This window comes from Piliocolobus tephrosceles, chromosome 14, assembly GCF_002776525.5.
Source record: "Piliocolobus tephrosceles isolate RC106 chromosome 14, ASM277652v3, whole genome shotgun sequence".
Taxonomy (NCBI): Eukaryota; Metazoa; Chordata; class Mammalia; order Primates; family Cercopithecidae; genus Piliocolobus; species Piliocolobus tephrosceles.
Genome location: NC_045447.1, coordinates 45,130,141 through 45,147,603, shown reverse-complemented (window position 1 = coordinate 45,147,603; position 17,463 = coordinate 45,130,141). Strand labels below are relative to the sequence as shown.

The 17,463-nt window shown below is 41.0% G+C and overlaps 1 protein-coding gene across 3 annotated transcripts in view; it reads left to right on the top strand.

Moving 5' to 3' along the window:
- UNC13B (unc-13 homolog B) overlaps positions 1 to 17,463 on the top strand; it is a 247,593-nt gene that overhangs the window by 117,570 nt on the left and 112,560 nt on the right. For all 3 annotated transcript variants that reach the window (XM_023203253.2, XM_031933996.1, XM_023203254.2), the window contains exon 8: positions 15,384 to 15,618. In XM_023203253.2, coding sequence (XP_023059021.1) covers positions 15,384 to 15,618 — 235 coding nt within the window. The remainder of the gene's footprint in view (positions 1 to 15,383; positions 15,619 to 17,463) is intronic.

The window sequence follows — 17,463 nt, the reverse complement described above, 5'->3', positions numbered from 1 at the left end:
AAATTTGGGATGGTTAGGAACTGCTTCCTAGAGGAAATATCTCAAACAAAGTCTGTGGTTTACATTATGGTTCTCTCTTTGTGTTGTACATTCTATGGATTTTGACAAATGTGTAATGACACATATCCACCCTTATAGTATAGTATAGTTTCACTGCCCTAAAAATCTCTGTAGTTTACCTATTCATTTCTACCTCTCCCCCAAATCCTTGACATAAATTGAGTCTTGAAGGATGAGTAGCAGACAGTTAAGTGAAGAAGGAGAAAAGAGTTCATAGTACAAGGACACTAAGATGAAAAAGCATGACTTAAGGTACCTTGGGGTACTGCAAGTTGAAAATTCTTGATGGCTCGAGGGGAGGGAATAAGAAGAGTGGGAAAGGGTCAGATGAGGCTAGAGAGACACTGAGAACTCATATCATGAAGGGCTTGAATGCCATAGTAAACTGTTTATATTTTATCTTGAAGGCAAGGGAGAGCCTTTGATGATTTTCTGCAGAGGAATGAAACAATTAGATAGCAGTGATTATAGTGATGTGAGCAGTTTGCTGCATTAAAAATCTTTTTAATGGTAGAATATAACACAGATGTATAGACAACTTTATAAAACAGATGTTTAAATGTATTAGTATAAGGTAGGCAAAAGATAGACCTTTGCCAACCACCCCAGAAAGCCTCCATATGCCTCTTCCCAATCACAACCCCCCTTCCCTAAAAGTGCCTACTATCCCAACTTTTATGATAATTACTCCCTTCTTGTTCTATATATATTATCACCCAAGTATGTATCTTTAAACATTGCAGTTTATTTTTGCTTGTTTTCTCTTTTTGATATGTCTTACAATATTTTTGTTTGTTTGTTTTGTTTTGTTTTTGAGATAGTCTCACTCTGTCACCCAGGCTGGAGTGCAGTGGCTATGATCTCAGCTCACTGCAACCTCTGCCTCCTGGAATCAAGAGATTCTCCTGCTTTAGCCTCCTGAGTAGCTAGGACTACAGGCACATGCCACCACAACCGGATAATTTTTTTTGTATATTTAGTGGAGACAAGATTTCACCATGTTGGCCAGGCTGGTCTCGAACTCCTGACCTCAGGTAATCTGCCTGCCTCAGCCTCCCAAAGTGATAGGATTACAGGTGTGAGCCACCATTCCTGACCCTGTCTTATAATTCTTTTTAATTCTATGGGTTCCCCCTCCATCTCTTACTTTTTTTCCTTACAATTTGTTTATTGAAGAAATCAGGCCATTTGACTGTATGGTTTTGTTTGACTTACAGAGTTTTTTACATTCCGGATTTTGCTCCAAACATTTGCATAGTTTAGCTTAACACACTCTTCCGTCTTTTGTATTTCCTGTAAACTGTAGTTGCACATAGAAGATTGATGATATTCAAGTGTGACATATTGCATAGTTTGAATATACTATAATTTTAAATTTTTTCCCCTGTTTGTAGACATTTGGATTGTTCCTCAGTTTTTGCTACTAAAACACAATACTATAGTGAGCAACTTTATACACATTTTCTTTTTTTTTTTTGAGACGGAGTCTTGCTCTGTCGCCCGGGCTGGAGTGCAGTGGCTGGATCTCAGCTCACTGCAAGCTCCGCCTCCCAGGTTTACGCCATTCTCCTGCCTCAGCCTCCCGTGTAGCTGGGACTACAGGTGCCCACCACCACGCCCAGCTAGTTTTTTGTATTTTTTAGTAGAGACAGGGTTTCACCATGTTAGCCAGGATGGCCTCGATCTCCTGACCTCGTGATCCGCCCGTCTCGGCCTCCCAAAGTGCTGGGATTACAGGCTTGAGCCACCACGCCCGGCCTATACACATTTTTTTGATAAACATGTGCAAATGAGTCTCCCATCCCCTATTACATATTATGTATCTTTCCTCTATAGCACTTACTCTGTTCGTGTGATTATTTGATTAATATTTGTTTCCTTCTTTGACCATACATTTCATGAGTATACTCATTGTTCATAGGTATTTTCCTTTGATTTATTAATATGCTTATCTGTGTATCCATAGTACCTTTGCCCAATAAATATTAGTTGAATAAATGCATTTCTATAAGTGGAATCATACAATTTTGTTAGATACTGTCAAATTGTACTCTAAAAGTATTTTACCTATTTATATTTCTGCTGCTGGTACTTATTTTCACATTTAGCCTCACTGGGCTACTCAACAACACCGTGTCCCCCCACCTGCCCCTTCTCCCCCTCCCCTCTTTTCTTTTTGTTACTTCCTTCTACAAACATGTTTTTGACACTTACATTCCAGGTTTTGTTCTAGGTGTTTGGGATATATCAGAGAGCAAAACAAAGATCCTGGGTGGGAAGAGATAGACAATGAACATAATAAGGAAATAATATAAGATGTTAGAGTGTGGACCCATAAAATAGTGAAAAGCAGTTGGTAATGCTAGAATTGGAGTTGAGTTGCAATTTTAAATAAAATTCTGAGTATTGGCCACATGAGAAGGTGACATTTGAATAGACTTGAAATAGGTGAGCGAATTAGCATGTGGCTCTCTGGGGAAAGAGTGTGATAGACAGTGTGAACAGCTAGTTCAAAAGCTGGTAGCTACTGAAAAAGGAGTAGGAAGAGTTTTGCTGGGTGCTGGGAATGCTGTTTCTTGATCTGTGTGCTGGTTACCTGAGTGTGTTCACAGTATTTATTGAGCAGTACAGGCTGGGTATGGTGGCTCACACCTGTAATCCCAGCACTTTGGGAGGCCAAGGCCGGGGGATCACTTGAGGTCAGGAGTTTGAGACCAGTCTGGTCAACATGGTGAAATCCCATCTGTACTAAAAATAAAAAAATTAGCCAGGCATGGTGGCAGACGCCTGCAGTCCAGCTACTTGGGAGGCTGAGGCAGGAGAATCGTCTGAACCTGGGAGGCAGAGGTTACAGTGAACCGAGATCTTGGCCCTGCACTCCAGCCTGGTTGACAGAGCAAGACTCTGTCTCAAAAAAATTAAAAAAACAAAAATGTTGAGCAGTACAGTTATGATTTGTGTATTTTTCTCTATCTTATACTTCAGTAGAGCTTTTATATTTAAAAATATTAGTGGATGTTGAACATTTCAAAATGCCTTAATGGTACTTAACCAATTATTCATGGGTATTTTTCTTTGACTTATTAATATAATGAATGCATTGATCAGTTTCTATTAATAGATCATCTTTGCCTTTCTAAAATGTAACCTACTTGGTTATGGTGAATTATTCTTTTACTATAATGCTAGGTTTGATTTGCTTGTATTTCATTTTGGATTTTTCTATCTATATCACAAGTAAGGTTGGTGAATAGTTTTTCTTTCTGTTATTCTCCAATGTTAGATTTGAAGTGTTTTCCTTAATTATAGGTTCTTTACTACTGTTTTCCATAGAAAGAGAAATTCTACAGTACTTACCTAATCAACTGTCTAGAAAAAGGGAAGAGAATAATTTCTAGTGTTTGAGTTTATGGTCCTTATGAGCTACCTGGTAATTACTACAATTTAGTAGTTGATAGGTGAGTTCCTGTCATTCTCTGAACAGATGGCTGTTCACATGGAGTCTGGGGCTTAAGTATTCCATCATTTTAATGTCATGGAAAAATTAGCCAGTACTGGACTACTAATGGGTGGTGTAATAGTTGCCTGGGAGTGTTTTGATAATCATAGACCTTATTTTTTAATGTGACTATTTCTGATTTCTTACATTTTCCACTAGAAACAAGACAAAATGTGCAGAAGGAGAAACCTGTGAGTGTGTTGCTATAGCCTAGTCACCCAGTCTAGGGGACGGGGATAAGTGCAGAGGTTTACCTTCCTGGAAAGAGGATGTACTTTGGTCTTAGAACTGCTAGAAGTTTTTCACTGTATGATCACATTGAACTTTTCTTCAGGCTCGGTAGGATAGTGGGTCTGGCTGCCTTCTTCTTCCATTAACACAGGAGTATTAATGGCTTTTTCAAATAGGAAATTCTATAGCTGTGTTTTTCACAATGTTATTCAAGAATCATTGGCATGAGAGTCACCAGGTTCCTTGTTAAAAAGATAGATTCCAACAATAACAAAAATGGCGGATTCCTAAGCTACTCTAAGCCATTTGAGTTAGAATCTCTGTGAGTAGAGTTTAAAATTTACATTCTAAACAAGAGCCTCAAGTAATTCTTATTAAAATTAAAAAATGGCCAGGCACATGGTTCACTCCTGTAATCCCAGCACTTTGGGAGCCTGAGGCAAGTGGATTGCTTGAACTTGGGAGTTCGAGACCAGCCTGGGCAACATGGTGAGACCCCATCTCCACAGGAAATATAAAAATTAGCCGAGTGTGATGGCATGTGCCTGTAGTCCCAGCTTCTCAGGAGGCTAGGGTAGGAGGATTGGTTGAGGCTGCAATGAGCCATGATTGTCACTGCACTCCAGCATGGGTGATAGGGCAAGTCCCGGTTTCTAAAAACAAATTTTTATGAAGTCCAGTCAAATATCTGTAATAATTCAGAATCATTCTATAATCTCTAATAATTCTTAAGGTAATAAGGTTCTTGATAAGGACAGTTAAATCTTTGAGGAAAGCACAAGAGGAAGGAGATTTCAGCAGAATTAACTACTAAGTTTGTTGACTGATTGGACATGGGGAATAAAGTAAAGAGAAATTTTAAGATTGGTCCTGTGGGTTCTGATTTCAAAGTATTGGGAGTTCAGTGGTTTTGGACTTGAGGTGTATTTGGTATACTTCCATATCTCTAGAGAATTTTTAACTTTGTAAATACAATACCATTACCACTGGGGGCTGTGATACTGTGATTTTATAATAAGAAACATATATTTTGGTCTTTGTCTCTGGTTCCTGACACAGAGCTCCTAATCCCTTGGAATTTTATGGATGTCTGTTGTTCTAATGAGGGACTCTTGATGGGCTTTCGCATAGGAGCCAGTTATCAGAAAGACCAAGCCATGTTTGGAAGCTTGGAACTCTTTTTTTTTTTTTTTTTGAGATGGAGTCTCACTCTGTCACCCAGGCTGGAGTGCAGTGGCTGTGATCTCTGCTCACTACAACCTCCGCCTCCCAGGTTCAAGCGATTCTCCTGCTTTAGCCTCCCAAGTAGCTGGAATTACAGGTGCCTGTCACCATGCTTGGCTAATTTTTGTATTTTTAGTAGAGAAGAGGTTTTACCATGTTGGCCAGGCTGCTCTCAAACTCCTGACCTCAAATGATCCACCCACCTCGGCCTCCCAAGAAGCTTGGAACTTTTAGCCCCATTCCATTTCTTTCAGGAAAGGGAGAGGAACTGGAGATTGAGTTAACAATTGATCATGCCAGGCCAGGCACAGTGGCTCATGTCTGTAATCCCAGCACTTTGGGAGGCTGAAGCAGGAGGATCACTCCAGAAGCTTGAGACCAGCCTGGGCAACATAGTGAGACTCTGTCTCTACAAAAAATAATACCGCTAATACTACTATTAATTGTGCCTATATGGTAAAGCCTCCATAAAAATCCCAAAACTATGGATTTTTGGAGCCTCTGTATTGGCAAACACATCCATGTGCTTGGAGGGTGGTGCATCCCAAATCCACAGGGCAGAAGCTCCTGTGCCCAGGACCCTTCCAGACCTTGTTCTGTATATTTCTTCATGTGGCTGTTCAAATATGTCCTTTGTAATATCCTCTATCATAGATGGGTAAACATAAGTAAAATGTTTTCTTGAATTCTGTGAGTTGTCCTGCCTCAGCCTCCCATGTAGCTGGAACCACAGGCATGCACCACCATGCCCAGCTAACTTTTTGGTTTTGCCTGTTTTTGAACTTGTTATAAATTGAATTCTATCATTCCTTTGGAGCTAGTTTCGTTTCTTTTTCTTTCTTTTCTTCTTCTTCTTCTTTTTTTTTTTGAGTTGGAGTCTTACTCTGTCGCCTAGGCTGGAGTGCACTGGCATGATCTTGGCTCACTGCAACCACCACTCCTGGGTTCAAGTGATTCTCCTGCCTCAGTCTCCTGAGTAGCTGGGATTACAGGTGCCCATCTCCACACCTGGCTAATTTTTGTATTTTTAGTAGAGACGGGTTTAACCATGTTGGCCAGGCTAGTATCAAACTCCTGACCTCAGGTGATCTGCCCACCTCAGCCTCCCAAAGTGCTGGGATTACAGGCAAGAGCCACCATGCCCAACTTCACTGTGTATTCTTGCTAACAATGTACAAGAGTTCCAGTTGCTCCACAGCCTCACCGAGCTTTGGACTGTCAATTGTTCCTCTTCCTCCTCCTCCTCCTCCTCCTCCTCTTACTCTTTTTCTTCTTCTTTCTACAATTTCTGTTTGCTTTTTAAATGTGGTTGTTCCTTAGGGTTCCCCCACTTCATATAGTCTTTTTTTCTTGGCCTGCACTCTGCCTTAGTGTTTTTATTTACTTGTATTTTTATTTATACTCATTTGTAAATATTTGTTGAACTTTTACATTGTGCCATGAATTATCAGGTGCTGAGGATACAGCAAAAGAACAAAGCAGAAAAATCCCTGCCCTTATTGGAACATATAGTCTGAAAACTTCCAAGTCTGTTCCACATCTCTTTCCACATCCACACCCATATATCTAGCTGTCTACTGGCCATGTTCATTTGAGATGTTCCATAGATATCTCAGAGTCAATATACCTAACCCTGCATTAATCATCTCCTTCAGCCTGCCCCCATGTTGTATTCTTTTCTCAGTGAATGATGTCACACTCATTCAGTAGCTCAAGCTAAACACCTAAGCAATATTATTTAATCCTTATTCTCCTCACTTCCACATTTATTTACTTATTAAATGCTATTGATTTTCCCTCCAGAATATCTCATGAATCTATCCCCTTCTCTCTACCCACTCTGCCACTTCCCTAGTCCAGGCTATCAACAGATGAGTGCACCATTCTCCTTACGAGCCTCCCTGATACCTCCTCCCTACGAATCACCGGTCCTTTCTACCCTACCAACCACCATTGGCCACACTGTTCCACTGTTCTCTTTCTAAAATGGCAAATCTGATCCTGTCTTTCCCCTCTTAAAAGCTCTGATAGCTCTGTGTTGCCCTCCAGGTAATTCCAAATCCTTAATATTACTTAATTTCTAAACATTACCTAAGACCCATAGTTATTAGATTCTTTCATAATTCTGTAGCCTCTCACTCTAGATATTCTGGAACTATTTTCAGCTCACGGAACATGCCTTTTCATGCATAATTTCCTTTTCCTGGGACATTTTCTCCTTCCTTTTCTCAGTACTAATGCCTAGCAAAACCTAACTATCCTCAGTAATTGTTCTGCTGGCTAATTATGTGTTTTAATGCATTTTTGGGGTAGGGAAGGAAACTTGCTTATTTAAACTGGTGTAATTTATCTTATGATGGTTCTGAGCTAAAGTGGTGAGAGTATGGAACTGGCTTGTCAGAGAACGTGACTTGTTTTTTCATGGGTTAGAGATGGGCCCAGTAGATGGGATCAGATTACTCATTCAATTTATTAGTACAGCAGAGATTTGCTGAGAACTTTTATGTATAAGAAACTGCTGTGGAGTGCTGTGGAGTGCTCAAAGATGAGTGGCAGTGTCCTGCAGAGAAAGGCTTCTTTGGGCTCACAGTTGTGATGAGAAACAGCAGTCACTTGCCTGGAGCCATCTAGGTTGATAGACATATTCTGAGGTGCTATGTGATCATTGTTTTTTTTCCATTTTCTTTTTAAAAGAAATGAAGTAATTACACTCTAGCAGTTGCTATGGCAACTCTTCTGTAGGAGAGTTTTTTTTCCTGCCTCCCCTTCCCCCATGGTTAGAAAGTTAAATAAATTATTATAATTTTAAAATGGCACACTAAGCCAACATATCCTTTCTGAGAGGTGAGAAGAGACATAGGTGGTTGGAATAAAGTAAGTGCATAGGAAGAAAACTGGCTGTCAGGGTATCACTAAATTAAAGTCTGTGATTGATTAGTAGTCCCGTATGCCCAGGATTGAGAATTAGCTCAAGTACTGAAAACAGCCTGGGTTGGCATCATCTGATGCTACTAGAATTTCGAGTCTTTCTGTCAACTTTCAAGGGAGTCACACACTCAGAACCAGTTTGAGGGCCTTTTGGACCCCACATTGAAGATTCCTTAGCAGACCTTGGGACTGTCAAAGGATGCAATTCTAGGAGTTGTGGTTTTTTTCTGCTTCTTATTTATTAGGACTCTGTAAGGCAAGCAAAAACCTGGCAACATGACAAAATAACAACAAATGCTAGTTGCTCACCATTATCCGGGGACTGTGCCTAGCATTTTACATGTTTTTTCCTGTATGATCTTTACAATAATCCAGTGACACTTATGTTATTATTATTCTCATATTACAGATGAGGAAATATCTATAATAACTTTCTCAAGATCATATAGCTAGTAAATCGCAGAGCCAGAAGAACTGAACATTGACTTTAAAACCCATATTCTCGGCTGAGTGTGGTGGGTCACTCCTGTAATCCCAGCATTTTGGGAGGCTAAGGCGAATGGATCACTGGAGGTTAGGAGTTCGAGGCCAACCTGGCCAACAAGGTGAAACCCTGTCTTTACTGAAAATACAAAAATTAGCCAGGCGTGTTGGTAGGCAACTGTAATCCCAGGTTCTTGGGAGGCTGAGGCATGAGAATCACTTGAATCCAGGGACAGAGGTTGCAGTGAGCCAAGATCACGTCATCACACTCCAGCCTGGGTGACACAGTGAGACTCTGTCTCAAAAAATAAAAAAATAAAAAACCCATATTCTTCTTTTTTTTTTTGAGACGGAGTCTCGCTCTGTCGCCCAGGCTGGAGTGCAGTGGCCGGATCTCAGCTCACTGCAAGCTCTGCCTCCCAGGTTTACGCCATTCTCCTGCCTCAGCCTCCCGAGTAGCTGGGACCACAGGCGCCCGCCACCTCGCTCGGCTAATTTTTTGGTATTTTTTTTAGTAGAGACTGGGTTTCACCGTGTTAGCCAGGATGATCTCGATCTCCTGACCTCGTGATCCGCCCGTCTCGGCCTCCCAAAGTGCTGGGATTACAGGCTTGAGCCACCGCGCCCGGCCAAAAAACCCATATTCTTAATTATGGAGCTATTTACTTCTTGTTTCTTGAGTTGAAAGGCCTAGTTTTAGTGATTTCTTTGTCACAATTAGTTCCCTGAAATTCAATTTGGGTGTGGGATAGCACTTAATTAATATTGGATTTTTGATTTTGAAAAATGAATAAAAAATATTTTCAATTTTCTCCTGTCCTTCAAACCTTCTGTGTTTTACTGGATTTTATTAAAAATTTATAGGTAATTCAGAAGAAGTGGCTCTTTTTGAGGACCCAATAAGCTAGTTTATTACATATTGTTTTAAGCCCCCTTCTGGTCTAGGTCTCTCTTAGAACATCATCATTTAGGAGCTCATATGTCTTTCCTTTGTCAAAATAAGAAAAATTAGATCTCTGTTGATAAGAAACCCTTCCCTGTCTCTGTGTTCACCAAACCCGAGCCTATCACAATAGATCTATGAGAAGCTAAGCCCTGATACCATGGGCAAGGGAGTAGTTCCCTTGTCTGGGAACTTAATTAGAAGATTAATTTCTTAAGAGATAAACATTGCCATTCTTTGACCTTTTAATTTTCAGTAGAGAGTAGCAAAATTGAGTATCTTCACTCCCAGACAAGGGAACTACTCCCTTACCCATGGTATCAGGGCTTAGCTTCTTACAGATCTATTGGGATAGGCTCAGGTTTGGTGAACACAGAGACAGGGAAGGCTTTCTTAGAGACAGAGATCTAATTTTTCCTATTTTGACAAAGGAAAGACATATGAACTCCTAAATGATAATGTTCTGAGAGAGACCTAGACCAGAAGAGGGCTTAAAGCAATATGGAAGAAGTAATTTTTTGTTGTTGTTTTGTGGGTTTTTTTTTTTTGGTTGTTATTAGTCTCTCTATAGTGAATCGCAGAGAGCAAGAATGTAGATTTGTCTCACGTTTGGTAGAAGGCAGAAACTCTGTATGTTATGTAAAGTTAATAGAATACAAGTGAGGTAGGCTCAAGTAAGGTAAGGCACATAATAATTGCTGGGATGGGGAAATGACTTTTGAATTCCTTCAAAAAGTATTTTCAAAAATTATCTGTTGCTTCTTTGTGATTTTCTTAGGTCACTGGACCTATTTGGGCTGGGGAGAGCAACAGAGTATGTAAGAATTGAAATTCCTTATCATTTTCTTGATCTTACCCACAAAGTACATACTCCCTCTGAACTGTGAAGCTGGATATTCATGCATTGACTTCCATTTCCCTCTCCTCTCCTACTTAAATCTTGGGAGACAATTACTTGTGGTGGAATGTTATATCCTTTCAGGCTAGTTGTCAAGACAACTTTGTGTGTGTTTATGTGTGTTACAAATTTCTTTTTTTTTTTTTTTTTTTTTGAGACGGAGTCTCGCTCTGTCGCCCGGGCTGGAGTACAGTGGCCGGATCTCAGTTCACTGCAAGCTCCGCCTCCCGGGTTTACGCCATTCTCCTGCCTCAGCCTGCAGAGTAGCTGGGACTACAGGCGCCCGCCACCTCGCCCGGCTAGTTTTTTGTATTTTTTAGTAGAGACGGGGTTTCACCGTGTTAGCCAGGATGGTCTCGATCTCCTGACCTCGTGATCCGCCCGTCTCAGCCTCCCAAAGTGCTGGGATTACAGGCTTGAGCCACCGCGCCCGGCCAAATTTCAAACCAAAGTCCCAGTCATAATCCTGACAAGATCTCCTAATTTTTATTCCCCAGAGGCAAGTAGTAGCATCAGCCCACTAATGTAGTCTTCTCCTTTGGTCCCTTTGGCTAAGGAGTGCAGTGAACAGAAGGAGAAGGCTCATTCTAGGATGAACTAGAGTCAGGGTAATTGGTGTGCATTCTGATTTGGCTGGTTTTCTTGACTAGGAGGATATGCAGAACAGACTGCTGTCTTGGGTTTATTGGTCTAGCAAATTGTGAATGCCATTTCAGCCAAAAACCTGCTTTTGTTAAGGAAACGAGGCTGAGGACATGGCTTGGCTTTCCTTGAAGCAGCCCAGCTAGGCCACCTTTGTTGTAGAGCTTAGAGAGTGGGCAGCCAGTTCTTTGTGGCAAAACATGTAGCCATAGGCTGACATTACTGGTTGTGTTACCCATCTCACGGGATCTGGTTGAGTCTCAGTGATTAGATATCCAGTAGGTATTAAGAGGGGCCAAAGTTTGTCCTGTCAGTGGAATTTCTCATGAAGTCTGTGCTTTCTGTGATTTGAATCCTGAGTATTTCTGCTATTAGGAAACTATTCAAAAGCAGCTTGATCCATTTATGCCTAGTGTTCCCTTAGTGGAATACTAAGCATGTGGGAGTTATTTATATCCTACTGTTCAAGGTCATCCCCAAGAGTAGGTGACCTCAGGCATAAACAGGTTAATAAAGCTCAGGTAAGTTAAGGTTTTCAAGTAGCAAAAGCAACTAAGCCATGAAAAAAATGTGAATGAATTTTCTTTCCTTTCTTTGGTTGCTGAAGTTCTATTAATAGGTGTGCTGTGGATTTAAAGACCAATCCAGGACTCAATCCAGGAATACCACATACTAGAGGGCCTCATTGTTCTGTATTTCACTGGATTTTGTTTGAGTGCCTGCTGTGTGCTCAGAGGCCCATCTTTGCTTGCCCCAGGTTAGATGACCTTCCCAGGCTACTTTTGCAGGTTTTAATTTTCTGTCATTTCCTGTGTGTCCTTTTATTTACCTATCAAATGAACTACAAAACAGTTTCTCAAAAATGTATAGCCTTTCCCACCACTGGGCCTTTAATCATGCCACTGCTTTTATCCAAATTCTAGAAGATATTTCCCCTCTGCCTCTAATCTTCACCTATTAAAAACGAACCAGTTCGTCAAAGCCATCTCCTCTGTAAAGCTTCCTTACTTACCCTATCAGGAAGTGATTTTACTTTTAACTCATAGCACTTGGTTTATGCTATTTTCATGGTACTAACTGCCTTGTATAGCAATTCAATATTTGTATCTATATATTCTGTCTCCTACTAGACTGACTCTATATTCTGAGTCTTCTGTGTTGTTTAGTCTTGCATGTGTAGGCACTTAGTGAATAGTTGAGTGAATAGGTGTTCCCAGCCTTTTAATTTTCCATCTTTCAAATAGACTTTACCAGGGGCTTTTCAACTTTTACCCTCAAACTGGCTTTCTAGTTCCTTCTTAGGCTGAACCAAGCAAACCTGCACTCAGTTTCTCTCTGTAAAGCCAGGGCTTTTCTTGTCTAGTCGACCTGGTGCTATGGGGTAAATTGTGGAGTCAGTAAGAGATTGTCAGTGACACATTAAAAACACAGTTATTTAATTCAAATTGAAATGTTATACATTTTCCTGAATTTCCATTTTTAGTTTCTAATCAGGCTTGGTGCCAGGAGGTTTTACTTTTTAGGAAAACTGGAGGTGATTGCCTGTCATTATTTTTTTCTGTTTCTCTCCTTTGTCTCACTTTATTCCTTAGTATTTTCTCTCTCCTGCCCTCTCCTGCTTTTCATAATATCTTATACTCCCAACCTCTTCTTTCCATGGATGCTTTGTTTCTTAATATTTGCCCTTTATTTCTTTAGTGTAGAAATGTTGTTAGCCTTTAGTTAAGTTGTAGAGTATTCCTCCGGTTAGCCTAGCAAAATAAACAAAAAGCAGAGCATTATTTAGGAGTAATGGGTCGCATGCAGGGAGAAAGTAAAACCTATGGATTTGGGTCGTGGGCTTCTAACTCTGGCTGAGCTGCACTCTCCACCCTCAAAAGCGATAGGATTGTCTGTCGCGGTTGCCTCCTTGGAGACCGAATCTTGGTTTTCTGGGTTATGTGCTAATACTTTTCCTGCTTTCCTGCCAGAGTTTAGTAGAACTCTGGTTTTGTCTTCTTTGTTGCCTCTGCCCCCTCATCTGTATGCATGAATAGTCCAGCACTAACTTCTACAGACTTGCTCTTTCTGTGGGTTCAGAAAGAATTAAGTCTGAGTGGCATATGGTTTTGTCTCTGGGTCCTATTTTTCTTGTCTTCAGAACAGCAGATGCATCAAGGGCTAAAACCAGTGCTTCCAAAGTCTCTTTTTCCTAATATGTCATCAGAGTGCTTTGTAAGCAGAATGCTTTGCATCCCTGTTGTTTGCTTTTGTTTTCAAGCTTTGCTGCTCCTGCCCTGGTCAGTGGACTACTTGCTCCAAATGTCAAGTATTACTAATAATTGTTCCTGACCATTTGAACATTAGCTTCTTTCTCATGTTGGTATTTTTCCTCCTGGGGTTCTAATCCCTCTCCTCTCCTTTTTTTATGTTCACATGTAACCATAAACTGAAATAGGAAAAGCTCATAAGATCATCTTACCCCATCTCCCATCTGTACCCACAAATATTATCGAGAGTCCAATGCTCAGATTTTCTTCCTTATCTATAAAACCCACATGTTTGTGCTCTGTCTCTTTTACTGGAACTCTTATCCTACTGGGTTGTCCAACAGAAGCCAAGGGGTCATTTCCCTATTATCTTCCATATGGCCCTATGTTTAACAATTCGGTCTGGAATTTTCTGTTTCTAGTTTTAACTCTTTTCTGTTTCCACTGTATAGATGCAAGTCCTTATTTCCTGCCTGAGCAATTGTAAAAGCCTAACCTTACGGTCTTCAGGAGGCTTCCACTGCCCACAATGCTACAAGATTATCTTTTTTTTTTTTTTTTTGAGACAGAGCCTTGCTCTGTCACCCAGGCTGGAGTGTGGCACAATCTTGGCCCATTGCAGCCTCTACCTCCTGGGTTCAAGTGATTCTTCTGCCTCAGCCTCCCAAGTAGCTAGCATTACAGGCACCTGCCATCATGCCTGGCTAATTTTTGTATTTTTGCAGAGATAGGGGTTCCATGATGTTGGCCAGGCTGGTCTCGAACTCCTGACCTCAGGTGATCTACCCACTCGGCCTCCCAAAGTGCTGGGATTACAGGCGTGAGCCACTGCGCCTGGCCAAGATCATCTTTTAAAATTAATAACATGAGTTCATTTTCTGCTAAAAGTATCTCCATTTTGAGATGGTGAACATTCCTTTTCCTCATTGTGAACCAAATAGGAACTTGTCAAGAAAGGACATGTGGAACCCTGTTAATCATACACATAAGGGTATGGTGTCAGATACGACTTCCTCTTTGTAAAATACGCTACAAAGCACTCTTAGGTTGAGCTCCCTTTTCAAGCACAGCGATGATTTGTAAGTGTGGTCTTTTTAGTTAATTTTAAGAAAAAAACTGTAGACAGGTGCTAGTCTGAAAGGCAGAAATAATTGTATGAAATTGTAGTCACTGCTGTTAGATAAACTTGGCTGCATTGTCAGCAAGATCCCATTGGCAGTGCATGTGTTTTTTCTTCTCTCAGCCCATCCTCTGGATGGGAATTCTAAGCCTAGGGTGTAGGTGCTTGACAGGAATTGTTAGAAAAACCCAACACTGCAGCAGCACCATAAGAGTGCTACTGTTCTCAGCTGCATCTAGAGCCTTTGACTTGATTTCCAAGCCTTGGCTTTGACCCTCCTGATTTCCAAGACCAGCTTCTGATGTTGGACCTTATTTGGTACAGTCCGTATGTTTAAAAGTCTGAAAACACCAAGACGTTAAACAAAAGTTTTGTTGTTTATTTTCCCAAGATATGAAAAGCTAATTTTTTTTTTTTTTTTTGAGACGGAGTCTTGCTCTGTCACGCAGGCTGGAGTGCAGTGGCACGATCTCGGCTCACTGCAACCTCCGACTCCTGGGTTCAAGCAATTCTCCTGCCTCAGCCTCCCAAGTAGCTGGGATTACAGGTGAACATCACCACGCCCAGGTAATTTTTTGTATTTTTGGTAGAGACAAGGTTTTACCATGTTGGCCAGGCTCATCTTGAACTCCTGACCTCAAGTGATCCACCCACCTCAGCCTCCGAAAGTGCTAGGATTACAGGTGGGAGCCGCCACGCCTGGCCGAAAAGCTAATTTTTTAAACCTCTGCTCCCTTCCCCTTTCTTTAATAACAGAGGACCAGACTGTATTTGTGACATTTAAAAGCAGTTTTTAATTATGGTTATGATAGTTGGAGAAGCAGAATTCCAAAGAATTCTGCAGTGGGAAAATGCAACCTGGAGCTCCTCTAAGAATAAGCACTAAAATTAAACTAAGTATACTATCTCCTGTGATAAGGAAGAGAGACTTGTGGGTATTAATTGAGACTGTTCTGCTCATGGCTCTGAGGTCACTGGGCTCACGTGAAGCTTAGCTTGCTTTTGTTCTCAAGGTCCAGACTTGTTACTACTAAGTTAGAAGCAGAAATAATTCTGAAGAACTAAATAAAGCTGGGGTGCTTTCATTGAATGTGCTTATTCCATAGCTTTTGAAGACCCTGATAGTGCCGTCGATGACCGAGATAGTGACTATCGCAGTGAGACCAGCAACAGCATCCCACCTCCTTACCATACAACTTCCCAGCCCAACACTTCTGTGCACCAGTTCCCTGTGCCGGTGGGATTGCCGCAGCAGCTGCTACTTCAAGGCAGTTCCCGGGACTCTTGTAATGATTCTATGCAAAGTTATGACTTTGATTATCCTGAGCGGCGGGCCATCAGGTGGGTATTGGGCACAAAGTACTTTCTCTCCGTAATATCCAGGTCTCATGATGCAATTGGAAACAAGAATTTGGATGCTTTAACCTTAAGAGGTAGCGGAAGGGTAGCAGTATCACAGGCCAAACTACAGTCATTTTGTGTAGATTATTAGTTTTTTTTTCTCTTCCTCATGTTTATACATTGCCATAAGGAATGTTTATACATTGCCATAAGGAATACTTATTTTTATGATCAGTGATTTTCAACTGATCAGGGCAGGCCCACTTGGGGTGTGTCTGCCCCACTTCCTGACTCAGTGAGTTTGCTATACCCTTCGCCAAGATTAAAAACAGAAAAATCACAGATTGGATAGTCCTTCTTGCCTAAATATTTCCCTGGGAACTTTAGAAGAAAACCAATATGATTTCTTATAGCAGATTAAGTGTTTTTACTGGAGGCCGGGTGTGGTGGCTCAAGCCTGTAATCCCAGCACTTTGGGAGGCCGAGATGGGTGGATCACGAGGTCAGGAGATCGAGACCATCCTGGCTAACACAGTGAAACCCCGTCTCTACTAAAAAATACAAAAAACTAGCTGGGTGAGGTGGTGGGCGTCTGTAGTCCCAGCTACTTGGGAGGCTGAGGCAGGAGAATGGCGTAAACCTGGGAGGCAGAGCTTGCAGTGAGCTGAGATCCGACCACTGCACTCCAGCCTGGGCGACAGAGGGAGAGTCCGTCTCAAAAAAAATATATATATTTTTACTGGAACTTTATTTTAATTTTATTTTATTTCTAAAATATATAAAACAATTATGTGGTTTAAAAAATGTTAAGGTACAGGCCGGGTGCGGTGGCTCAAGCCTGTAATCCCAGCACTTTGGGAGGCCGAGACGGGCAGATCACGAGGTCAGGAGATAGAGACCATCCTGGCTAACACGGTGAAACCCCGTCTCTACTAAAAAATACCAAAAAACTAGCCGGGCGGGGTGGCGGGCGCCTGTAGTCCCAGCTACTTGGAAGGCTGAAGCAGGAGAATGGCCTAAACCTGGAAGGCGGAGCTTGCAGTGAGCTGAGATCTGGCCACTGCACTCCAGCCTGGGCGGCAGAACGAGACTCTGTCTCAAAAAAAAAAAAGTTTAGGTACAATACAGCATAAAGAGTTTCCCACCCATACTTACCTTCCTGTACCCTATCTTCTTCCTGTTTCATAATTCCCTTCCTACTGTTGTTTCTTATGTATCCTTCCTTAGACTATTGTCATATATTTATGAGTATAAAAGCAAATACATACCTATGTGCTCTCCCCTGCCCCAAGATGAAAAAAAAATTTCAGACTTAAAGAAAATTTAGAGAAGTAATTCAGTGAACACCCATATTCATGTTGCCTAGATTTACCAGTTGTGTTAACATTTTACCACATTTGCTTTATCTCATTCTCCCTAATATGTATTTATATACACATACATTTTCTCTGAACCACTTAAAAATAAGTTGCAGATATTGTGTTACTTCATCAGAAAGTATTTCAGCATGTTACTCCTAAGAAAAAGAACTTTCTCTTATATAACCTCAATATCATGATCACATTCAAGAAGTTTAATGATGCAATGTTATTATCTAATGTTTAGACCATATTTAAATTTCCCCAGTTATCTCCATAATGTTCTGTATGTATATTTGTTCCTTTCTGGTCCAGGATCCAATCCAGAACTGTGGTGCATTGCATTTGGTTTTCATGTTTCCTTAGCCTCCTTTAATTTAGCAACAATTTCGTTACTTTTTGTTTTTTTTGGTCTTTTAAGAAGCTTTTTCTTTTTCTTTTCTTTCTTTTTTTTTTTTTTTTTTGAGACGGAGTCTTGCTCTGTCGC